The 27,283-nt window shown below is 41.1% G+C and overlaps 1 protein-coding gene across 1 annotated transcript in view; it reads right to left on the bottom strand.

Moving 5' to 3' along the window:
• The window catches only part of LOC139465302 (atrial natriuretic peptide receptor 1-like), a 48,524-nt gene extending 23,476 nt beyond the window's left edge, over nt 1–25,048 (bottom strand). The window contains exons 1-7 of the mRNA XM_071246986.1: nt 24,721–25,048; nt 19,733–19,986; nt 5,882–5,987; nt 5,092–5,253; nt 3,222–3,331; nt 2,689–2,824; nt 480–588 (exon numbers count right to left, since the gene is read on the bottom strand). Of these exons, the coding sequence (XP_071103087.1) occupies nt 480–588; nt 2,689–2,824; nt 3,222–3,331; nt 5,092–5,253; nt 5,882–5,987; nt 19,733–19,986; nt 24,721–25,048 (1,205 nt within the window). The remainder of the gene's footprint in view (nt 1–479; nt 589–2,688; nt 2,825–3,221; nt 3,332–5,091; nt 5,254–5,881; nt 5,988–19,732; nt 19,987–24,720) is intronic.
• Nucleotides 25,049–27,283: the final 2,235 nt, after the last annotated feature.

Here is a 27,283-nt window from a genome sequence, read left to right as displayed (position 1 = left end):
TCCAGGTCATTTGGCTCGCCTTAATCAAACCAAAACATGGCTTATGGCTGTTAGTGTGTACCGGCCATTGACTAGATTGTGGAGCATTCACTCACCCAAGATGACTTCTGGCTGTTGGTGTGTACAGGCCATTGACTAGATTGTGGAGCATACACTCACCCAAGATGGCTTCTGGCTGTTGGTGTGTACCTGTAATTGACTAGATTGTGGAGCATTCACTCACCCAAGATGACTTCTGGCTGTTGGTGTGTACCGGCCATTGACTAGATTGTGGAGCATACACTCACCCAAGATGGCTTCTGGCTGTTGGTGTGTACCTGACATTGACTAGATTGTGGAGCATACACTCACCCAAGATGGCTTCTGGCTGTTGGTGTGTACCGGCCATTGACTAGATTGTGGAGCATACACTCACCCAACATGGCTTCTGGCTGTTAGTGTGTACAGGCCATTGACTAAATTGTGGAGCATACACTCACCCAAGATGGCTTCTGGCTGTTTGTGTGTACAGGCCATTGACTAGATTGTGGAGCATGTAGCCTGCAAGCCGACTGCCGTCCGATAATATCTGTACGGTTCCGCTTACACCTGGGATGATAAATGTAACATTCGGAACATGCTTAAAATGGCTGGTACATTCGAATATGAAACATAATATTCCAGTTAAATCATGGCGTGTTAACTTTATGTGAGAGAAGAGAAACGTGAAATAAAAAATGTTCAACTACATTTGTGAAATGGACGTGCAAGGTTATTATTATGTACAGATTAAAACAGAAAATGAAACAAAGAAGGTTTGGATGATGCTGGCACAGTCAGGCTGGTTAGGTTCATCGTCAGCTCAGGGTCCTTGTCCCCTCTTAACGCAGCCCAGACAGCGAATGGCTAGTTTAACCAGAACCTTTCTGAGAATGTGAAGACCCCCAAACACTGCAGCCATCTGCATTACTCAGGTTGTCAAAGGTTTTACAAACATGATATTTTTGCTACGATAATCTTTTGACATGACATAAAAACATGCTTACGACATCATTCGCAACTGTTCCACAAGCACATTCTTTTGATTCTATTGGCATTGAAACTAAGACAGCAAGCCTGGCTAGCGTAGTAAAGTATTCTGGTCGATCTGTAGCAAGTTTACATAACCTAAGTTATCGTCCAGATCGTATTGTGAGACATCTAGATAGTACAGAAGCCTAGTGGGGCCACGGTGAATTTATTTTGTCTAAGTATCTCCATCGTAGGACTTGGTATCTCCTAAGTAGGACTTACTATCTCTTATGTAGGACTTAGTTGCCTAGAATCACTATCTCCTACGTAGGACTTAGTATCTCCTACGTAGGACTTAATCTCTCCTACGTAGGACTTAGTACTGATATATAGTGTTTCCCATTGAAGCCTCATTGATTAAGTCCTACGTAGGAGATAGTAAGTCCTACGTAGGAGATAATACGTCCTACGTAGGAGATACTTTGGCCCCGCTACGCTTCCGTAAGATAGAGATAATCTGCTCAAAAGCGTTTTTTTTAATAACGGTTTTTCATGTAGGTTGGCCGTTGCCTTCACCAGCTGTAACCACAACCGTTTCTCGATGAAATGTGAAATTCAGAATATAAAGTAATCCTTTCCCTCGACAGACAAATCGGTTTTCTTCAGACAAGACGTAAAGTGTTGATAATTGGTGACTTCAAGAGCCACCATTACCCTAATTATCCCCGTCGCACTTCCATTGGGCATTCGGACCTCAAATCAATGGTCACAAGGTCAGCTACAGGTATGCTCGACAACCCGTCCTCAATATATTGACTTTCAGAACCTGCAAAACATTTCTCGGCGCGTTTGTGGGAGGTTCTTTTCTCATCAACAATGACATTCCATAATTGTTCACCATATCTATGGGTTATGTGTTGGTAGAATAGGTTGACTCCTACACTTATTTGCAGTAAGGGTCGAGGCCATCTAAATAGATATGTCAAGTCGGATTTCGATTTTTGTTTCATAAGCCATTGGTTCAGGTCATAAGAAGGCTGTAAGTTACATCCCCTGTTTTATTGCCTGGGTATACATTACCGGGACGACACGTATTTGTAAACATTGCCCGCACCAAAAACAAACATGAAAAGTATATTTATGTTTTTCTTATTTCCGTTTATTTATGTCGATTTCTTGTGTAAATAACTAACAAAGAAGTCAAATACCTTTTGGGTTTCATTTACGTGTATATCTCGGCCGCAATGAAATGAAATCAAAACAATATGGTGCACACTTTTAGAGAAAGATATCTCGTGAAAACAACAAATGTTAACCAAATTTCTTTTCGTGGAATGGAACGATATTTAAGGTGGATTTCATTCCAAATATTGAATACTTTCAACTATAATATGAAAAAGAGAGTATGCACTCATATTTAATGCAACTAGAAATGAAACAAACAAAACCTTCTTACTCGATGGTGATTTCTTTTATACGGGTGACATAGTTGTGATTTGGACCTTAACATTGCAGTGTTTCGGTGACTGTTTTCAGCCTTAAAACGTTTGTATTTCTTTGGTAAAATCCAATTTTCAAGTGTATACTATCTTATGCCCGGCAGTGTACTATGTAAGTAAAATGGAATATATAAGTATTCGTAGCAGCCGCTGAGTATTAAATCTTTCGTACATGGACGTCGTGTAGGTAATAGCTCACCTGATATAGCGACTCCGTACATGTGATCTGCCACTGAGACGCCATCGTCTAATTTCGCGCCTTCAGCTAGGCTTCTGTTGAGAGCTACAGCATACATGTATATAGCGTCCGCCAGAAGAGCCAGGTGTATGCCATGCTATACAGACAAAGTGTATTCCGTGGTAAACATTTTGTTAAAATGTGGTATAAATGGTCTTGTGACAGTGAGGGAATAGTCATCATGGCGTATAAGAGGCCCGTAGACGTTACCACTTTCGTGAAACCAATGTTTCATTTGTTGTTGTTTAACGCCCCACTCAGCAATATTCCAGCAATATCACGGTAGTGGACACCGTGAAACCAGTGAGAGCCGGTATGAAACGCGAAAACGCGAATTGCGAGCCCTTAGATGACCAGGGCCCACTTGCACAAAGCGATCTCAGTACTACGACAATTGTAAGCCTCTGTTAAAGTATTGGACATACTGTTTCAATATTCCATATCTGAAGGTGAGATGAACCCAGTAAATCAAATATGAGGATAATATTACTCACTTCATAATGGCCTCCTTCAGTCCCCGTGACTGTGTTGCTCTCCATCTCAAGGAGGAACGACTTGAACACCTCACTCTCCGGCTCAACGTCAATCGTTACATCTAGTAAACCTGGACAAAATATAAATAGCATGAATTTTGTTCTTTTGTCGAACATCTGCCCTTAATCTCGACGATTTCTGTTGGGAAGCCTATCAAATACACTGAACCAAACAATAGGTAACATTATTATTTTGGGGAATATTTTCTGTAGTGAAGACACACAATTTCACAAAAATATCCCGAAAAATATTCATGATTCCTGACATTTTCTGTTCAGTATATACAAACGCATTACCCTGTATTACTGCTTTGTCAATCCGGATCTAGAATAATACTGTCTGGATTAGCGGATTTCACTGCATGTATCGTCTTAATACTTTATTCTGGACACTCATGATAAAACCAAAGGATCGGGACAAATTATTTCTACCGTGACAGATAATCAATAACATGCTTCTGGCGGTTTTATTGATAAAACCATTACTCCTTTGACGATGTAAAGTGGATAAATACAAGAAATGTCGGTCCCGATGTTTTTTGCAAAGAACCATCAGAAATATACTGCCTGACTGTATTTATATCTACACTTTGTAGGTCGCAATGGAAGGAAATCCAAACCAAATGGATGCACCACTTTCAAGAACATTATCTCGTGAACACAACGTATGTTAAACCAATTTACATTCGTAACATGGAATAATATTTACAGGTTGTTCTCATTCATGAATATTTGTGATATAAACAAATAAACTATACACTCCTGCTTTATGGTGGCTAAAGTGAAACAAACACGAAATGATTATTCGATGGTGACGTATTTGACACAGGTATCATAGTTGTGTTTTGGACATTAACCCGTGAAGATCCGGGGTAGAATAGGTCTTCATCAACCCATGCTTGCCGTAGAAGGCGACTAACGGGATCGGGTGGTCAGGTTCGCTGACTTGGTTGATGATGCATGTCATCGTATCCCAACTGCGTGGATCAATGCTCATGATGCCAATCACAGACCGCCGTCATATAGCTGGAATATCATTGCGGCGTGAAACAACAAACAAACAAACAAACAAACAGTAATTTTGCAGTTTTTCGGCGACTGTTGTCATCCAGGTAATGTTTTTACAATGTTTGTATTTTGGTCAAGTGTGTACTTTCTTTTGCCCGACAGTTTATAATGTGCATTATAGTACGTCCGTCATAATGTACAGAATTCGAAATTCGATAATTCAACAAAAGACAACATTTCACATATTGAAATATACAAATACATTCAAAACATTTGAATTCTCCCTTGTTGATATGCCGATGATGTAAGCAATGTCGTTAATCAGTCGTCCAATAGGATCATGCTAAATCCAGAAAACGAGGTTTCGCTATATAACTCTCAAACTCCCTTTTTTACTCAAGAAAACATCACCGGTTGTACATGAGGCCACACATACAGTTCAAATAATAAATGTACAGCAAGACTAATTTATACAATTAAAACTAATCGTATCGTTGGAAGTTTACGGTATTTGCTGTTCTTGTATAGTAGTAACCATTCGTTTCGTTTTTCTTACGTCTAAAAAATATGAACATTTCAAATAGTAATGATTTTTTTTAATAAATTGAGAATTACATCGTTAACGTACTCTCAAATTTATTGGGGCATTCAACCATCACCGGTTTCAGTGGACAATTTATTTTCTGGTTCTGAAGTATAATATTTGTTTTGACATTTCATCGCTGAGGAGAAGGTAGCTTTCAAGCGATGGAGAACCTTGTATAACTTTACAGTATTGACCAAAAGAAGAATATACTTCTCTCAAAGAACGTAACCACCTCACCATTCAGTGTTTCTTGCTTGACATGTTTGTTGCTGTCGTCCGTCTCCGCCATGTTGCCGTAGTCGATGGCAATGAAGACGTATTCTCCCGTCATGAGGCCTGCGTCGTTTGCTGCCGCCATCAGTCGGATAACCTCGTCGCCATAGGCACACAGTAGAAAGACTGTAAAGGACAGTAGCTGGTACATCAATTAATTTATATTATTTATAGGTGGAATATTGGGTGGATGAGTTTAGTTTAACGCCAATTTGTTTCAGTGTTATCCAAGCATGTCAGCCTGTGGCCCACTGGGTAATGTGTCGTGCTAGAATGCACTGGCCGGGTGTTCGAATCCCAAAATCGTCCCGGTTATAATCCACGGCATGGTCACATGATATATACATGATAAAACTTAAATATTGTTCAGCGGCGTTAAAGCTAGACAGACATTGACTTGTCATTGACATTGACTTCAGACATATTGCGACTGATAATGATGATAGTTATGATGGACCCGTGAAGATCCGAGGTAGAAGAAGTCTTCAGCAAACCATTCTTGCCGTAAATGACGACTATGCTTGTCGTAAGAGGCGACTAACGGGATCGGGTGGTCAGATTCGCTGACGTGGTTAATGCATGTCATCGTATCCCGTAGAATGATGCTCATTATATCAATCACTGGATTGTGTGACCGGACCGGTTAATTACAGAGCGCCGTCATAAAGCTGGAATATTGCTGAGTGCGGCGTTAAAAAACAAACAAACACATTTATGATGATAGTAATGATAACAGCGCTAAATGAAGAGCTACCTCGTGTTTGCTTGGCCTCTTCTGATATTTTCTCGGTCATGGCGGCGGTGGTATTCTCATACATAATCCAGTGCCGGACTTCTAATCCTGATTCCAGGAACTTGAACTGTAAAGATAGGCATAAATACATGAACGCTGAGGGGCGGTCGGGTAGTCTAGTGGTTAAAGCGTTCGCTCGTCACGCCGAAGACCCGGGTTCGATTCCCGACATGGGTACAATGTATGAAGCCCATTTCTGGTGTCCCCCGCCGTGATATTGCTGGAATATTGCTAAAAGCGGCGTAAAACCACACTCACTCAATCACTCACATGAACGCTGACTTCATATTCGAGAATACAACCATGCCGCACAGTCTCTCCAACAGACGATGGAGGTAGTCGGTGTTTTTATTTATATGTTTATATATTTTCTAAATGTATATTAATGGGCACAACGTAAAGAGCATCGAGTGAGTTGGGCTTAACGCCGCTTTGAACAGTATTCCAGTTATATCACGGCGTGCCAGCTTTATGTTGGAGGAAAGCCCGAAGTCAAGTTTCTCAATGGAACGGACCCGTGAAGATCCGGGGTAGTATAGGTCTTCAGCAACCCATGCTTGTCGTAAAAGGCGACTATGCTTGTTGTAGGAGCCGACTAACGGGATCGGGTGGTCAGGCTCGCTGAATTGGTTCATATATGTCATCGTATCCCAAATGATGCTCATGATATCAATCACAGGATTTCCTGGTCCAGACTCGATTATTTACAGACCGCCGTCATATAGCTGGAATATTGCAAAGATCGGCGTTTAACAACAAACAAACCTTCGTAAATCATTTGGTGAAAAAAACAATGCTGGTCGTGAGAGTTGACTGAGATCGTGTGATTAGAATGTAGAAATAGAGGCGTTGTGCGTCACCGTAACAAGACGATGTCTTCGTTGGTAATGCCATCAACCATAATTTGGGCGTCATACAGATATTATGTTTCTAGGTGTGATGTAACCTCATATTCAGGGGCTCACAAGTCTTCTAAGAAGCTACATGTTTCGCAGGGTATGGCGGGGCCTAATGGTTTCAAAAGCGTTTGGAAGCTTTTTTTAAAGTTTTGTTTGTTGTTTACCGCCGTACTCAGCAACATTCCAGCTGTGTGACGGCGGTCTGTAAATAATCGAGTCTGGACCAGACAATCCAGTAATTGACATCATGAGCATCGCTCTACGCAATTGGGATACAATGACATGCATCAACCAAGTTAGCGAGCCTGACCACCCGATCCCGTTAGTCACCTCTTACGACAAGCATAGTCGCTTGCTGAAGATCTAGACCTATTCTACCCCGAAACCTCGAAAGCTCTAGACCCGGGTTCGAATCCCTCATATGGACTCAATGTACAAATATTGTATGGTGTAATAGTAAAACAGGCACAACACTCTTATCGCAAAGTCGCTGCATGTTTGACAGAACTTTCAATTGGCAGTACTTGACAGTACTTGGCAGTGCTTGACAGTACATGGCAGTACTTAACAGTACTTTACAGTTCTTTGCAGTAGTCATACAATGATGATGACCACGGATGTTCCAGAGCTGCGTCTATTTGGCGTACCAGAAGGCTGTGATGGGGGTTCAAATCCCGATCAGGCCTATGTTTCTAGGTTTGTCGGCACCATACCTGTGCCACAAAGTGGTAAACGTCTGAAACAACGTTCCTCCAACATGAAGCTGACACACTGTGATATAACTGGAATACTGTTTAGAGCGGCGTTAAATCAAGCTCACTCACTCATACAATGGTAACGTTTAACGTCAATACCTCAGAAATGACATTATTCCTCAAGTTTGGTACTCAGATCAAGATCGTCAGAGTGGTTATCAATACCTTCTATTTCCTCCTAGTGCGGTCTTATCGCCAGTGTATATCTTTACGATTACCGTCAGTTCTTTGAAGTTACGTCGCTGCAAGGAAGGCACGTTACGTGACGTCATACGTCGGTCTTCCGTTACAAAGGTATCGCGTGCTTGCTCTTTGATTAATGTCCTAATGCCATTATGGTTTCTCAAGCGCACAACCTTTATGGCTTGTTTGACATATATGTGCTGAGATCGCTCATACATCATCCATGTATCCTAAAGTTATAATTAAATCAAAGTTGCTCATTTTCGATTTTTATAATACTGTTAATTGTCTTGCAAGGAGTCTGGCGTCTGAAGACTTTTTTTATGGTAAGGCGTCTGTGGTTTGTTTTTGAAGGTGAATTAATTATTCGTCCGATGCGACCCAAATATGCCATGCCTGTAACCGATACTGCTGTTATTAATACGTCGTGATTATCTGAACGTCTATTAGGTAGATCTTTTGATCTTTGTCGTGCTGCTATTGACTTGAATCATTATTCGTTTTAGTTCCTCGATAATCATGACAAACCCGCTTGCAACCGGGAAGCAATTATTGACAAAGTCTATGAATGTCGTATTTAATGTGACGGGACAAGAAGATCCTACACGTATACTTTACTGTTGTTCGTTCTTGTAAATGTCAATCAAAGTATTCATTATAAGCTCCGATGATTTAAACTATGGCATTTATTTTTATTTTTTTTATGAGGCACTGTGTTGACAAATATAGACTATTGATGGCGTTTATTTGTGTACAATGCGTTATACAACGTACAGTTTGCCACACTTAGATAATAAAAAGATACCTATTGGGTTGATTGTTGTTCAACGCCGCTCTCAGTAAAATTTCAAATTTACTGTGAACAGTTGGCCGTACTACACTCGTTTTTAGGATACGTTTTGTTTGCGTATATCTAACTCCGCTCTAAGCAATATTCCAACTCTATGACGGCTTTTCGTAAATAATCGAGTCTGCACCTGACAATCGAAACCAGTTCAAAATTCAGATAAATATAACCGAGACTTATTATTGTGAAAACTCGAAGCGCTGGGGACATGCAAAAATCCATACATCCGCAGAGGTATTGGTTTGGTAAATTTAGAAACATCATCGGGGCGAACCGGGATTCGAACCCACAGCCATAGGTTTCTGACTTGTCCAAGGGACGCAACTCTGCACAGCAAATTAGACGTCTGGGCCACCGATATCAACTTCCTGTGTGGTCATTTAGTATTGGCCCCGTTACAATCGGAAGGTACATGACTTGCACACACCAATCTACAATTATATTGAATGTAGAATGATTGATACAGACCTATATTCATAAAACACACTACTTGCTCCACTTAAGTTTCAGATACTAACTAAAGCTAAACTGTGGGGCTACAGAAACTATACCCCTCCCCTGGTTTTATCGTATGTTTGATTTTCAATTTAAATTATCTAAATCATTTAAAAAAATGTAAAATTAAAAAAGAATTAATATGAGTTTCGCATTATTCACAACTGCTGACGGGTATCTTAGAATGTAATCTTTGAAAATAAATAAACTTGCTTCTTCGGCACAAATTTACATTTCAAACATGGCAGGGGGCATATAGTCGCAATCTCTTTTTTATGCCAGTCTTCATTGAATCAATTTATTTTTAAACAATATTACACAGCCACACATTACTTTTACAAACTATTGCAGGAATGAGTTATGGTTAAATAGACAGAGTCCAATTTAACAACAGTTCTTTCAGTTTTCAATGACATAGAAAACAAGTTCGGCATACTAGATATTACCGCTAAGTTAGTTAATGGTTTGGTTAGCACTTTTCTTCACAAAGTATATTTGACAAATCATATGTTCGTTTCTATTACAAGTGGTCGGCTTTTATTTCCGGTGAATACTGTCTGCGCGATACATATTCCTTACTTATATTAAGGGCATCAGGTCTAAATAACAAGTCCTATCGCTACTCAGTTTTTCTAAGGCAGCATATCGTTTGCGTGTTTCAGCAAGGGCGTCGCAACAAAATGCTGAGGAGACACTAAATGGGGATTTGTCTCAGGCTTATATACAAAAGGACGAGATAAAGGCCTTGTGTGGCCCCCTCTGCCATTGTAAGGTTATGGAAACCTTTGAAATGGTGGTATTAAATTCACCAGACGTGTTCTAATGCTGACAACTAGCCATTTATTCTTTCTTAACATTTTCGATTTTTGAATCCACAAATAATACTAGAACCTATGTAGGGCTATCCTTAATGTAAAGGACTGATATTTCGAACTTTAAGACTGCACGTTCCTAAATTTGTCATTTTGCCAAAGGTCACAGACCCCTGACTCTTTTCATGACATCTCACAGCGAATCAATATGATTAATTCGACATGTAGACTTAAGATCTTTTTCTGGATATACCTCTATGACATCAAGTAATATCCACAACAAAGACTTCACAATTTCGCTTTTCCTTCTAGCGAGGTTCAGAACCTATTAATTAACCCTTGTTGTACAGACAAAATATAAATATATGTATTTGAGATTGCACCGTGCCAAGGTCTATTTTTTTCTAAGTTGTGTTCCTCAAAACAAACAAGCCACTCTAACCACTACACCCATTACATAGGCATGTGTTGATAGCCCGCCCTACTAATTATATGTGACAAAGCCTAACACTTTAAACTGGAACTCTTCCATCAGGAAAATAGATCTCTTCAGGAAGTAAAAGGATCCTCGTGAGATACAGACAGGAGGAAGCACGCGATATCCCCCTTCACTATACTCACAGGCACTGTATCTATTCATTGAAGCCGTAATTAAGCCACATTTAGAAGGATTTTCAATATTGGTTTCTTTGATATTGACTTTTTTGGAAATAGTACACGTATATGTCGTCATAGTCTTAGATGCACATGTTCTTGGTCTGTTTCGAGAATTGTTTCAAATACGAGAAGTCCTTAGTTCGAAAAACGTGAATACATGACGCTTTTTTATTGACGCGAAGTCAATTGATTTGGCAGCAGAGAAACCAATAAAGTACAATGTATAGGCGTTTGATCTGCGGATGGATCTTGCAATTCCAGCTGAAGTATGTCCAACCACAGATCAAACAAACCATAATTGCCATATTTGTTCGCATGGGATCTCATGCAACTGCGGAGATAAATATGTTGGAGAGACTGCTCGCCCCACAGCCGCCAGAATGTGTCATGTGTGTTTGTTTGTTTGTTTGTTGTTTAATGCCGCACTCAGCAATATTCCAGCTTTATGATGGCGGTCTATAAATAATCGAGTCTGAACCAGACAATTCTGTGATTAATATCATGAGCATCGTTCCACGCAATTTGGATCGATGACATGTATCAACCAAGTCAGCGAGCCTGACCACCCGATCCCGTTAGTCGCCTGTTACGACAAGCAGAGTCGCCTTTTATGGCAAGCATGAGTTGCTGAAAACCTATTCTACCCCGGGTCTTCACGGGTCGAATGTGTCATGTATCCAATCAAAGGAGTGTTGAGTGCAGAAATGTGGTGTCAAAATGTTTGATACTTACACCATGTTTCAATTAATGTGAAAAAAATCAAATAACATTGTTATAGTGTTAGCGGTACCGGCCTTATTCCAAGTAATTATTTAAAAGAAATTGACACAGGTTGTCTAAGGCATCGCAATTCGCTCTGCAGAGGTGAGTTCCTTAGGATCCGATTTTCGTGGTTCGAACCCTAAATGTGCCCTTCTTATGATGCTTGGTTTGTCAGAGCCATACTGAAAGAGATGGTGTTCCTTAGATTTTTTCTCCCACCTTCATCTGGCGCGCCGTGATGTAATTGAAATAATGTTCAAAGCGGAGTTATACATATTGATATAAGAATAATCGAAGTCACTATTCGAATTTTCCTATTTAGGTTGCCCAGTCGGCTAAGGCACAATGCACTGTACAGAGTTGTGTCCCTTGGGCTCACCAGAAACATATGGTTGTGGGTTCGAATCGAATCCCGGTCAGCCCCGATTATGTTTCTAGGTTTGTCAACACCATACCCATGCTTGTAGGTTTCACCATAGTGGTAAACGTCCGAGTCATGCATCACTGCGGGGCACATTTAACTGACACAGATAAATAAGATATGAATGGAATGCAGCAAACCACGGTTATAACGAACACGCTTATAACGAAGTTACGGATATAACGAACTTACTTGTTTGGTCCCGACTTTTTGCTGTAGTTATGCTGTATCTCTGCTTATAACGAACTACGGTTATAACGAACTAAAATTAGTGGTCCCTTTGAGTTCGTTATAACCGTAGTTTACTGTACTGTTGAAAGCGGTGTTAAAAGCAATTTACTCACTATTCAAAATAATCCCAATTGTGTTCAACGGTTATCTACAGCAGAATCGAATGAAAGCGTTTCCGGTAGTTGCTTTTTATATACACATCTGTCTACCTTCCTGATTGACGACCAACTGAGCACACATCGTGCTTATCTGTGTCAATACGTCAATCATGTCGTTAAGGGGAATGGCTATTTGTTTTGAACTAAGTATACAAGTGTTATATTAGGATGTGATGAGTTCAAACTCGAACAAGAAAAACCTCTTAGTATCAAGCTAAATAGATAAAACGTGACACAGTCGATAATCAGATCGATACATACAAAAAATCGATACATCGATAGATTGTTAGTATTCACATCCGGTCCTTGTCTAAGACATACAAACACACTTCATCAAATGCACCTGAAATAAATGTGATGTATGAATGAGCTGGGACCCACCCTCCGCTGATGTCGAAGTGATGTGATGCCGATTCAGTGGCCATTGTTCCAGCATCTGGACAAATGATCTGGTGTCGGTGCAGGTGCTCTGATTTTACCTTCACCCGTATAATCTGTGGGAAATGGATTCCGTGAACATCCGGGTTAGAATGGGTCTTCAGCAACCATGCCTGCGTGAGAGGCGACTAACCGGATCGGATGATCAGGCCTGCTGATGTCATCTTGTTCTATTTGTGTAGATCGATGCTCATGATGTCAGTTACATTCACAGACTGCCGTCATACAGCTTGAATATTGCTGAGTGCGCAAACAAACAAACAAACAAACAGACATGTTGACCCCGTCAATGAGTGCACTGAGCTTGTCGCCGCTTTCAGCATTGTTCCAAACATATCAAGACTGAGGTCACATAGAAATGGGCTTAGAACCCGAGAATTCGTCGAGACGATCTACGGTTTGAACACAGGGTTATCCTACACTCAATCTACACGCAATCTACATTCAATCTAATTAAAATCAGATCTTAGTTCTCGCTACCGCTAAACAAAGATCTGAGGACATCCAAATAGGGTCACGTCTGAACGACCTTTCATCCGACCAATCAGAGCGTCACTTACCAGATCATGAGTGAGTGAGTGAGTTAAAGTTTAACGTCACATCGGCAGTATTTCAGCCATATCGTGACGAACCAGATCATGAAAGTGACAGTCGGAATGTGATTTCTAATCATGCAACCTCGAAAACTTTAACACGGGGTATTCCGAACGATAGTTACGGGCTTAACGACTGAATCCATACAATCTGGACCATCTATTGGCCATTCCAGAATGTTCTTGTGTTCAGGTTTCAATTTTTTTTATCGAGAACTTGTATGTGAAATATGTTTCGAAGCGTAGTCGCCAATTTGAAATTAATGCCGTAAAGAACGAGAAAGCTGCCTTCTGATTGGCTAATGTCGACTTCTTATCAGTCATTCCATTGGTAGGTCAAAGTTCGAGCAAGGTCAGTCTGACGTGACCCGTAATGGGATGTCCTCAGATCTTTGTTTGCGGTAGCGAGAACTAAGATCTGATTTTAATGAGATTGTCCCTACACTAAACATTCTTTTTCACATTCTGTTAAAAGCATGTACTCAATATCGTAACTCTTATGTGTTTAGAATAATTGATCGCAATATTCGTGCAATAATATTGAACGCGACGTTAAACCCATTTCACCTCACTCTATCAAAGAGATTTACATTATTTTTGCATTTTTCTGACATTAAAAGCTTTAGATAGATATTAGCTGAGTGTGTGTTTTTTTATCGTAAATATCATGTCAGGAATGACTATGTTTTATTTATAATCTGTGATATTTACGATGCGGAAACACACTAAAAATTAATCGATGTTTAAGACGTGTTTTCATTGTAGACTGCAGAAAACGCGTATGAATATAATGTTTGAGTAAACCGCCTTATTGATCAAGTAGTGCCAAATGCTTTACAACCATGTTTATCTAAAGAAACACAGTAGGAAGACCAATCTTATCTTCTTGAGATCAGCAGACACTAATATTTACCAAGCAGACATTGCATCGATGTATTGAGCTCAAGGTAGTGTCTGAAACCCCGTTTATCGGATCGGTAAGTCGCATCGATAACACTATCAATATACCATCAGTATCGCAAGCATATGGTTTATGCAATAATCCATAACGTGTCATTGTTCAATGATAAACCTCTTTAAAGGGATTTCAGTGTGGTTCAAGTGGCCACGGATGAGACAGGCGCTACAATCGATGTACAGAGTTAAATCTACATATAAACTGTATGCATACAGTCGACCTCACGTCTTAAAAAAAACAATGTCGTAATGCGAGTTTTGGTCAGATGTAAGCCACGTACTATTAGTGTAATCAAATATATATAAATTGTCAACGCAAGAGAATAACCAGGCCAGATTTCCCGCCAAAACAGATTTCATCTGTCGCAAAGTGCAGATAGCTGTTGAAATTATATGAATGGACCACTAAAAATCAATAATGACACCGGGTGTTCGCGAAAAGAGTGACGATGTCCTGTCCTACAAAAAAATCAAAGGAATGTCTGTCAATCATGTATGGATGAAGAAAGAAATTACACGAGCCTCCACATCCCTGTTTCAATCAGTGTTTCAATATAATACACAGATAATCTCTTTGTCTTAGAACTGTGCATTTAGATCTTTCACAAATAGGGAGTGAGTGATTTGGGTTTAACGCAGCTTTTAACAGTGTTCCAGTTATATCATGGCGTGTCAGCTTAATGTGGGGGAGGAAAGCCCGAAGTGGTATGGTGCTGACAAACCTAGAAACATAATCGGGGCGAACCGGGATTCGAACCCATAATCATAGGTTTCTGGCGTGCCCAAGGGACGCAACTCTGCACAGCGAATCGCGGCACCTTGGACGACTGGGCCACCCGTGCCCCCTTTCACAAATATCCCTGTGCGCTTCAGATATTGTAAGTAAACTTCATTGCAAACATACATATTATCAAACAAAGACAATACTGCCCAGATAATGTTTTGGTGGAATATTGAATAATTATGATATTACACACATGTTGCCCAAGCGTGTTAGGAACCAAGAATAGTTGTCCTGTAGCGAACGCATTGGCAATCATTCTGCTCAATAAGTTCTTTGCGGGGTGTTAATGTATCATGTGATATCACAATTAGCACTACCAGTGCAGGATGCAGTTTGGCACGCGTGGAGCATTAAGCACACACGTGTCATCGCCATCTGCCTGACAATAACAACTGATTGAATCAGTGTCCGTTAATCGTATAGCGAACGTACGTGTCAAGGTGTAATAACGCATTTTGTAAACAGAGTTTGACAGTGTTGTGTTCACAGCACATTGCTGTTTACATTATGTGTTCACTAATCTAAAACATGCATAGGAAAAGCGGGTGGAAAGAATTTGAAATGATTATTTTAAGAGGGGTTTGTTTTTCCATAATAAAGTGACATATTTTGCATTGTCTTGAAATGATATCCGTAGAAGTGCAGTGTAGCTTTATGTCGTATTGCTTCAACGCCTGATGTAGTTTCATACCAGTTGTGACACGTTCGCTTTAAGTTGATGTATTGTAGTATACCGCCCGATGTAAGCGGACCTGGACCGCCCGCGTGGTCAAGTGGATAAAGCTCTCCCGGGGAACGGAAGGCCGGTGGTTCGATCCCCTTTCTAAATCAGACCAAAAGACATAATGTTAAAAGATGGTACTTGTTGTTACCCTGCCAGGCGTTGGGCGTAAAGGGAATAAGACAAGGGATAGTCTGCTGAGAGTATTCGGGGTCTAAGTGGGGTATCCATGTTTGTATCTTCACAAAATTGCAGTGCAATATTCCTTGTAAGTTTATCAAATTTGTTGTGCAATGTTCGTTGTATGTTTATAAAATGTTTTGTGCAATGTTCGTTTGTATGCTCATAAATGTTTTGTGCAATAACCCTTTTATTGTCAAAATAAGTTTTGATTTCATGAAACGTATATGTAGATATGCAACTTTATTTATATTTCATATCAAATTAGAACTAAAGATTGTTGACCCCCTCTGTGTGGCATGATAATGCATGCTTATACCCTGAAATAATGTGCCAAATACCCCCGAGCACAAGCGCCGTGCTTTGACAATGGTAGCCCAGGGCGTACGATTAGGTCATTGTTGCACAACGCACATACCTCCTGCTTTAACAGGGCATTAATGTTCATTACCGCCGACAAAAGCATTTTGTTCTAATTTGGTTTGGACAAATCTAACTTAAATACTTATACTCATATACTTATAACGTTTTATTTTTGTAATCTTTTATTTGATCTTGAATATACTACTCAATACTGTCGAATCCTCGATCTGGGCCTTTGTTGTGACTGCTTCGCACGAATGGTCGTCACGTTCGTGCTCTCTGTATGGGTTCAAAACGCACAATCGCTGGTCCCTCCTACTGCTATATCAGCACCATACCCGTGCTCGTGGGTTTCACCGAAGTGGTACACGTCTGAGACCTGCATCATTTCGGGCTTTCCTCCCATATTAAGCTGACGCGCCGTGATATAACTGGAACATTGTTAAAAGCGGCGTTAAACCCAACTCACTCACTCACTCACTTAAAATTCACAACTTTTGAGGCGCAGCCGAGTATCCTCCTTCAAAAGAACTTCAAAGAGCGTCATCCGACTCCTGCTCAAAAATTGTTTGATCAGGTTTACAACATTCAAGGCCTTAGTTAAACGCTAGTAACCTCCTAAATGATTCCCTTTTTCTGACCAGTACCATATTTGTTGCTTTATTTAGATGAAGAATTGACTTCCCTTTGCATTTGTTTGACGTGTGCCACCGTACGCTTACCTTTTCCCGAAGACCTGGTACTGTCACGAGTGCTTCACAGGCAACTGAGTGAGTGAGTGAGTATTGTTTTACGCCGCTTTTAGCAATATTCCAGCAATATCATGGCGGGGGACACCAGAAATGGGCTTCACACATTGTACCCATGTCGGGAATCGAACCCGGGTCTTCGGCGTAACGAGCGAACACTTTAACCACTAGGCTACCCGACCGCCCCACAGGCAACTGCTTATGATATGGTCGGAATCGTACAATAGACGATTTCTTATGATTATGGAAAGGTTTTTCTACTTTTTTAAATGACATTTAATAACAATTCTGGTACCAACCACAGTATACATTAAGTACGCACCACGTGACTACTGTTTGTTTTCCGTTGTGTTCTCCCCATTCATAATGAATAAAATAACATGTATTTTCATACTTTCTGTTCGATTTTCAAGTTATCATTGGGAAAAACATAATTCGATCAGATTAAATAATTGAATACAATAAAATATGTTATTAAGTAATACATAATATTTACAGCTAACCTGAACTAAATTAATTTGAATCTGGTAGGAATTTTAAGGGACCGGATTAACGGAGAAAACCCAACTATATGCATTATTGTCCTTTCTGTGTTCATCTACTTGAGACCGCCTCCGTGGTCTAGTGGTAGAGCGTCCGCCCGGAGAGCGGAAGTCCGGGGTTCGATCTCCGACAGCGTCATACCAAAAGTCGTTAAAACATGGCACTAACGTACCCTGTCTGGCGCTCGGCATTAAGGGGCTAAAAACAAGGACTGGTCGACTCGGAGTCAGTATACTGTGTCTGAGTGGGGTATTCATCTTCAACTGAGGCATGGTTTCTCGGTGGGCTAGCACTATAAATCGGAATCAGTCCGGACTAGTACAAGCAGCCACACGCACACACATACACGTACATGCACGACGTTAAACCCCATTTCACCTCACCTTATCCCCTTGAAAGTGAGGTCATCAGATTAAGGAGGTATGTGCTATGGGATTCCGCTGAATTTTGCTTGTCATGTTTTACTAACGCCAGACGCCCTAGCGTTAGCGTTGCTTTCACCTGTAATAAATCACTTACGACGCCTCGTGAGTAAACCAAATATCGGATTCCCCTTATAAAGATAATGATACAGTCAGCTGATCAAACAGTACCGAACGTCGATACACAGTTCCTGATGGCCTGCTTTGTCTTTGTCAAAGAAACCACATCGGTACACTAGTAGTCGTCAATATAACCGTGGAAACGATATATGATGGATGATGTCTGGGCACAGCCCCCAAATCACCATCCAAAACAACAGGTCTTTACTTTGTTCAGAGCTACAGGTTCTAGACGTGTAGCGCTACAGTCTGACGTGCACCACCTCTATCCATCACCGCTATCTCGAGTTACAGAAGCGACCGGGACAGCACTTAGCATTCATCACATTGTCTTTACCTGGGTAATGGTTTCAAATGTAACTTATACCTTTGCTTTCATTTTTCCTTCCCCGTTACGATTGATTAAACAATTGTTCGATTTGTGCGGGATGCTTTGGGACCTCATAGTAGCGCCATATTTGATTGCGGAAGCAATTTCTACCGTCGTTCTCTTAAACATTAGGCGAAGCAAAAATTCTGCCGTCGTTCTCTTAAACGTGTAGACGAAGCCTTGTAAATTGTTTTGTGGGATTTATTCGTCAATTATGGATTCGTAAAACCGTTCGAAAGACACAAGTATGATATAATGAGAAATATGGATCGTGTCTACGGTCAGTTACCAACGTTGAATCTTCGATCAGACCGACCAAGGTGTATTGTCCTGTTTAGCCTCGTTCTCGGATCAGAAACATGACCCGGATGGTCCGTTATTACTAAAAATAGGAAAACTGTAAATAAATATTTTGTTGACGTGTACGAAAGTATTTTTTTACAGTTGCCTAGGTAACGGCGCTTGCTTCGAAGTTATTGTGGGAACACAACTCATTGTATTTCCCAGACGGTTTGATTTAGGCAAGGCCGTGGAACATGTTTACGCACATAACGTGTGCGGTGGTTGGTGGAAGTCACGACAATAGAAATAAATAATTTTATAACGGTAACTTAATATTAATATTTTACTGGTGTTATATGCAGTCCGGTTTAGACACACTGCGATTTCAACCGTTAAGATCGGTATTTGAAAAAATGTATGGAGAGATAAAAATTGGTTCAACATGGACAAAACCCATGTGCTGGATTGGTACCCATGCGCGGTACCCTTCCAGGTCCTCTGTCCTGAACCACACCTCTGTGTGCGTGTGCGTGCGTGTGAGTGTACGTGCGTGCGTGCGTGCTTACGTGTGTGTGTGTTTTTTTACACAACAATATTCCAGCTATATGACAGCCGTCTGTATATAATCGAATCTGGACCAGACATTCCAGACTAACATCCTGACCATCGATACGATGACATGCATCAACCAAGTCAGCGAGCCTGACCATTCGACCCTGTTTGTCACCTTCACGGTCGCTGGAGACCAATTAATACCTGGATCTTCACGGGTGCTTCACGCTGAACCACGTATGGTGTCTCTTCGTGTAAATGTCTTTGTTCGAATTATGCCTCACTTCATCCAGCAGCGAATGGATAGGATGAGATGCTAATTTGAATGCAAAACCTAATCTCTAGGTTTTGTACTCCCCAGGAAGCTGATAATGTAATCTGAGTATGCATCAGGGGTGACAATAATCGAACGACATGAGTATGCATAGTACGGTTTGATACGATGTACTGTAAATATGCAATAATAACTATTGTATCAAATAATAACTATTGTTTCAAAAAGAAATGTGCATACCTACCTCGAATTCCGCCACTGCCTCCACCCACACGCTCTGCTGGCCACTGACCAGGGTCAGTCTTGACCAATGGAAATGGAGCATCGTCTCCACCAAGAACGCCGACATGCCCGTATAGGTGCCCGTTGTCCTTAGAAAGGTTGGATAGTGTTCTTTGTTTGACAGGACGTCACTCTCACAGCCGAAACTGACGAGGGGTATTCCCCATTTCCCTGCCAGCCGGCCCGTAGAGAGACACACGTCGTTACAGGAAGGCCCTGTGGGTGGATAGACACGCTTGTTAAAGGGGGTCTAAACTCTGAGAAACTGTCAGTCCTTGCCTTGTATGTTTGATATACTTCAATGCTATGTTACTTCTATAAAAGTTTGGGGCGGTCGGGTAGCCTAGTAGTTAAAGCGTTCGATCGTCACGTCGAAGACCCGGGTTCGATTCCCGACATGGGTACAATGTGTGAAGCCCTTTTCTGGTGTCCCCCGCGGTGATATTGTTGGAATATTGCTAGAAGCGGCGTAAAACCATACTCACTCACTCTATTAAAGTTTAGTACTCTAACACTTGGTCATGACCTTAAATGCATATACACACACAATGTCTCAGGTTCACAACGGAAACTAATTACAAGTATCCTTTGAAGATCCGTATAAGAATCTTCAGCAACCCTTGCCTGTCGTAAGAGGCGACTAACGGGATCGGGTGGTCAGGCTCGTTTACTTGGCTTTGATGCATGTCATCGTATCCAAATTGCATAGATCGATGGCCATGTTTTCAATCACTGGATTGTCTGTGCGGCGTTAGACAACAACAAAGACTGCTTACAAGGTCGACGATTTGGCTGGAATTTGACACCTGGGCCCACTTGCACAAAGCGATCTTAGCGCTAAGACTATCGTAAGCCTATTGTAAAGTATGGGAGTTACAATCATCTTAGCACTAAGATCGCTTTGTGCAAGTGGGCCCAGGCCGTGAAGCAGTGTCCAAGAAAGAATGGATGAGTTGTTGTACACCGTTATCAAGAATATTCCAGATATATTATGTCGGCTTGTAAAGAATCCATGCTAGATCAGGCAAACGGTGGTTGAAGGAACAATTCGCATTGTTGGGTTGAACGACACACATTAGCCAACATGAACCGTCATGATGTCGAACAAGAAGTGGCCTCACTGTTGTTGGCTCGTCACGCCAAAGACTTGAGTCTTCACGCATTGCACCCATCAGGGCCCGTTCAGCAGAGCGATCTTAGTGCAACGACTGCCGGAAGTCTTTGTTAAAATATGGAGTTGCAATCGTCTTTACGCTAAGATCGCTTTGTGGAACGGGCCCCTGGAACGTAGTGTGACGAACTAGCACTTATAACGTCAAGGACGAGTTATTGGATAACAAGGACTCTCATATACCGGGTATTCTGTACGGTATTAACGATACCCGGGTATAATGAATTTCAGTGAGGATTTATCAGATCAACCGAATATGATGCGTTGCTTCTAGACGCAAATGTTATTCAAGGAAAATACGTAACGCACTGAATCCCCGAGTCTATACAAATATCGTTTCTCTATTATCTCTATTAACGGAGGGCACTAATTCTACATGATCATCCATTCTAAAAGCCATCGTCCTGTACCTGCTTGTATTATTCAGACAATGATATTACTTTATCCATACCCGCTTAGAGTCGAATACACTAGTCTGTCAGTGATGATGATGAATTTGAAGGGTACGTTGAAACTTCATTAATCAGGACATGTACAAGTCCAGTAAAATTGTCCGGATTGGCAAGTATCCGAATAAACGTACCAAGTATCAACTGTATGTCTTTCTAAATATACACAAGCGGGCTGACTCCGTGGTCTAGTGTACAGAGACCAGAAGGTCGGGGGTTCGATCCCCGGCCACTTCATACCAAACGACGTTAAAAGATGGGACTTGTTGTTACCCTGCCTGGCGCTCAGCATTTGGGGGCTATAAGGAGGACTGATCGGCTCGGAGTCGGTATATACTGAGTGGGGTGTTCATGTTAAACTGTTAAGCGGGGTATCTCAGTGGCCTAGCACTATTAACCGGCATTATGCTGAACTAGTACGCGCAGTCGAGGTCGCCTGTGTCTCATAGGGGTATTCATGTTAAGAGCAGTGGGCTAGCACTAACAAATCCGCATTAGTCCGTGCCACGCACACACGCACACACACACGTAACGTGACGGGGGGCCCAGTCGTCTAAGGCGCTGGTATTCGCCCTGCAGAGTTGCGTCCCTTGGGCACGCCAGAAACCTGTGATTGTTGGTCCGAATCCTGATTCAGCCCGATTATGTTTCTAGGTTTGTCAGCACCATTTCCGAGCACAAAAATGGTAACGTCTAAGACCTGCATCACTTCGGGCTATTCTCCCACATTAAGCTGACACGCCGTGATGTAACTGTAATACCGTACAAAACAGCGTTAAACCCAACTCACTCACTCACCACAAGACTACTGGGGGCAGAACGAGCATGGCTTCACAGTAATTGTATAAGTGTTTCAAATTTATCAGGATGACGAACAATATACACTCTTATCACCACCATCGCTGGCAACAGTAATTTCAGTTGTAAGTGAAAATGGTTTTATGCCGTTATTTAGCAAATTCCAACAATATCACAGCAGGGCACACCAGACAAAATGTTAACACATTGTACGCACGTTGAGAACCGAACCGACATTGACGAGTAAACACTTCTACCAATCGCCAACACACCGACCCTTATTCAAAATGAAACCGTATTATTTATATAAAGTTGACTATTATTACTGGTGCTTTAATTGTAGCAGGAACAATAGTCTTTCTAAAGCCTACGTGTTTAAGAATCAGAAAATACGGTATTCTTGAAGAGAAATCGCAAAGTTGCAAAGTAGAACAAAAGTTTCAGTTTGATGCCAGACTCTTTGACATAAGAAAATATTAAGATCATAATAGTGTGTACGTTTCCCCGTCGCAATTGCCCACAAAGCATTAATTCCTGAATTATTGTCATTATGTTATTATCTTCGATTTCTAAGATTACCTTGAAACACATTTTCTACTACCAAGTAGTCATTATCGTTTATTGTTGTAAAAGTAAAGTTATCGTCAACTGGGGCACCATTGCTGTCCGAACACTTTGATATATGATGTGAACGATATGTAATCTAGTCTTTGATGTCTTTGCCACAAGCAACGTCACGCTCTATTCCACCAATACCACAACACCAGAAATGGGTTCTACACAAAGTGGGGAATCGAACCCAGGTCTATAGCGTGAATTGCGACGCTTTAACCTCTAGGATATCTCATCGCCCCCAAAACAGATAGGACGCGTTGGGAATAGTCTAGTTGATAAAGCGTCGCAATTCACGCTGAACGCCTGGGTTCGATTCCCCACATGGTTTCAATGTGTGACGCCATTTTCGGGTTGTGATATCTCTACAAAGGACGTTAAATAATACTCAATCACAGTATCTAGATCGGTCAGGTAACCATGCTCGGAATTCTGTCACTAACCACATAGACGTGACGCTCTAATACTGAAAGGTCTTAAACTGTTACTTGAACCTCGAATAAGGCATTTACATCATGGATATCCAATTACGCCCTGAGGCCTTTGCACACAGTTCGAATCCAGACAAACAACCATATGATACTAAACATTGACATAATTAGAATACCCATAAATCCGAACTCCAACAACCCGATATGGCGTTTTAGGCGATGTGATGATAAGTTTCCGCAGATTAATTAACGATCTTAAAAATACAACCCGCTTGTCACGAACTACGGGTTTGTTTACTTGTTTGTTGTTTAATGCTGAACTCAGACTACACAGCTATAGGGATTAAGATCACAGAAACTGAAAACGGCGTAACCATATCTTTGTTCCAGCAATTGCACGACGGTCCATAAGACCCGTGAAGATACGGGATAGAATGGGTCTTCAGCAACCCATGCTTGTCCACGTGGACCATTGCATATATCGATGCTTATGATATCAATCCCTGGATCGTCTGTTTCAGACCGGATTATTTATATTTACAGACGCCTTTATAGAGCTGAAATATTGCTGAGAGCGGCTTTAAACAACAAATATACAAACAGTATCTTAAATATGTGAACACTGTATACATAGTTTGCAATGAGAACCTTTTCGTTTTAATATTACAATTTTTTCAAGATGGTGAAATAGGTGAACTATAGGTTGACAGCATGAGTTCGAATGACACTCCAACGCACGATGACGAATCATTTAGGTATCTCAAGGTGTGCGGGTAGCGTAGTGGTTAAAGCGTTCGCTTGGCAAGCCGAAGACCCGGGTTCGATACCCCACATGGGTACAATGTTTGAGCCCATTTCTGGTGTTCCCCGCCGTGATATTTCTGGAATATTTCTTAAAGCGGCTTAACATCATATTCGCTAACTCACTTTAGGTATCTCTAGTGAGTGAGTGAGTGAGTTGTGTTTAACGCCGCTTTATACCCTATTTCATCTATATTCGGGCCTGTTTCCTTGATGTGCTAGGATAACCCGACGTGGTACAGGTCTTAAGACATTTAAGGTCACTGTGTTGATAACCAGGAACATTATCAAGACGAACCGGGGTTCGAAGCTAAAGAGGCCCTTTAGTATTGAGAACAGGTGAAAATTGAAATCCCTCAAGTGTCACTTGTCATTAATAGCTCTTCAGCAACCCATGCATGCCGTAAAAGGCGACTATGCTTGTCGTAAGAGGCGACTAACGGGATCGGGTGGTCAGGCCCGCGGGCTTGGTTGATGCATGTCATTGTATCCTAATTGCGTGGCTCGATGCTCATGATGTTAATCACTTGACTGTTTGGGCCAGACTCGATTATTTGCAGACCGCCATCATATAGCTGACATATTGCTGAGAGTGGCGTTAAACAAATAAACAAATAAACAAACAAATACACAAACTGCAGCAAATAGCTGTACCTTTGACATGAGAATATATAGCAGTGGTACCTACCAATAAAGGCGTGGGTGTTCTCGAAGGCGATAGTCATATGGGTAACCATTTCCACGAACTCAAAAAGCCCCTGTCCAGAATCGCAAGTTGTGTCTTCAACGACGAAGGAGAATGTGATGTTCTGCTGTCGTAGTGTGGTCAGGTTAGCGTCGTAGTTGATTCGTTCGATGGAGATGTTGACGGCGGTGTAAACCTCTTGTCCCATTCTTTTTGGACCCGTGATTGGCACCAGGATCCCAAGATTTATGACTTTGGGGGATACTGAAGGGACTCTCACCATGGCGACAAGTACCAAAGGTACTATAATCTTAGCCATTGAGAATGACATTGATGAAATATAATTAACAATGATTTCTACCGTTGTAATATCCCATGTTCACTGTGTCTTCATTAGTGACTGAACTCACTGATATTGTTCAATAAGATTTCGTCATGTTTCCACATTTATCCAACACATCCATCGTAACGTATGTTTTTAGACACACTGGACACATCACTGTTTGAACCTTGTCAAAGAGGTTGACATAAAGAGTGGCCTAACCAGGGTGGAGGCAGTAAGCGTTGTCCGACAAAGTATTCCTGGAGAACCAAACTACCAAAGTACAAACTGTATCTATTCACGATCACATAGTCCTTGTAAGGCATTAACTGTGAGCCATTTGCAAGTTAGAAAACTGTGCCAAAGACCCACCCAGCGGCTCGTTCCATTACAAGTAAGATCAATACCTCATCACTGACATTAACCCAAGGGTCATCTCGGAGCATCGCAGAAATAGACATGCATAAATGTTCAACCAATAGACCACCTGCCCCTTCTTTCCAAATTACTGGCTGCCATTACTGTCATTAGTAGAAAAATGACATCCTGGTTTGTAAACTTAAATTATATAAACTCATATCACCTCAGTAATCTTATGTTACGTAGTACAAAGCAATTGATAAATTGATGGTATACATATATTAATTAAAAGAAATAGTCACTCGGTCTCATATTTCAAAGCAAGGAATATGGAAGAGTTACTTAATCCTGTTTTCCATTAGAACATGTAAAAACTATCCTAATAATGGTATATGAGATGTCAGGTAAACTCTTTTAACTTCACGATTATATCGCTCTTCGGAAAAGCTGCATTAAGTACGTCTTAAGAAAATAATAAATTAAATGTCAAATTCACGTTTTTCATGATAAGTGGTTGCTGATTTTAACCTATGGTAACTTTGATTCGAGTAGAAATTGGAATTGTTTATCCAAGTCGTTATTAGATGGAATTAGCAAACAATTCCATGAACACAATGTCTTTTGAGCACGCGAAAACATAAATGCCATTTGTGATTTCTGTAGATCATTTCAAAACTCCCTGCTCCAATGTGGCCTCACATATATAAAGTTGCGGTAAATCTTGTTCTCCAAGATCGCGAATTCATCCACCACGAAACTTACTTGAAGAACAAAACAGTTTTATCCACACCCATTCATTGCGTGAAATATTCCATGAATTTATGTCCTTTCAGCGTCGTAAGCAGATATCACATTATCGGGTCCTCGGAACATTTCCTGTCGGTTGTCGGTACATCCAAATCTCAATCCTGGTCCTTCTCCTGAATGTCGGCAAATATCCTAAAAGTGTCACCCCGTCATTGCTGATCACGTGGTACTTGTATGGCGATAATTACTAGCCCTAGCAGTCTATTAGGTGTTGGATTAACCGCTCCACCTGCTACCTATTTCTGTGCATGCGCTCTGCGTGTTCTGGGAATAAGTGAGACGGAACCAAGCTTCCCGTCATTCGCATGCGAAGCTCAGGCTTTTTTGTTTTTCAATTTCCTGGTTTACGACCCGACCAAAACAAAAGGGAATGTGCAAAATATCTAATTGAACGTTTTCTTATTAACGCCGATAATAATACTGGCTATTGAGAACAGTGGTAAATGATTAATAGTCAGATATTACTTTCTTAAATGCTAATCATAGTTTTATAGGTAGTCCTAACAGTGGGTGATTTGTAGGAGTGTTTAAAACTTCAGCCACATTGCACGAAAAAGGGAGACAGAGATTTCCTATATCATTTTCATCCTATATTCTTACAAACCCACCAAACCGAAAATTCGGATTATAGTTGTATGCTTTTCGACCACCGACTAAATATTTTGAAAGTAAAAATCCGCATACGACTTATATGAAACGAAATGCTTCATGGTAGTACTACAAAATTGCGATATCGATGACACCAAACAGAAAACACGACACTCCCGTAGTGTAGATCTCCACTGTTATGTATACCTCCCAGTATATCTCACTCTCGATCTCGTTACGGCATTCTACGCTTTAAGGGTACAATCCATTTTGTAACAGTGTTACTTTAATCACTTAGGGTCTCACAGTTTTCCGATGATCGTGCAGATAGTGTTCTATGAATGGGACCAGATTACTGTTAGGTGGTGAACGACCTCTGTGGATACATCGTTATATTTGGCGATCTGCCTGAGGGTGTGTTGACACGTCTACCACTACGACCACCTCTTGCCGCTAGTAATAGACACCAGGTGACACAATAGCATCAAT

This window comes from Haliotis cracherodii, unplaced genomic scaffold (genome assembly GCF_022045235.1).
Source record: "Haliotis cracherodii isolate W230 unplaced genomic scaffold, xgHalCrac1.p SCAF_18, whole genome shotgun sequence".
In the NCBI taxonomy this organism is placed as follows: Eukaryota; Metazoa; Mollusca; class Gastropoda; order Lepetellida; family Haliotidae; genus Haliotis; species Haliotis cracherodii.
Note: the sequence above shows the minus strand (reverse complement) of the source record. Positions and strands in the feature narration are given on the sequence as shown.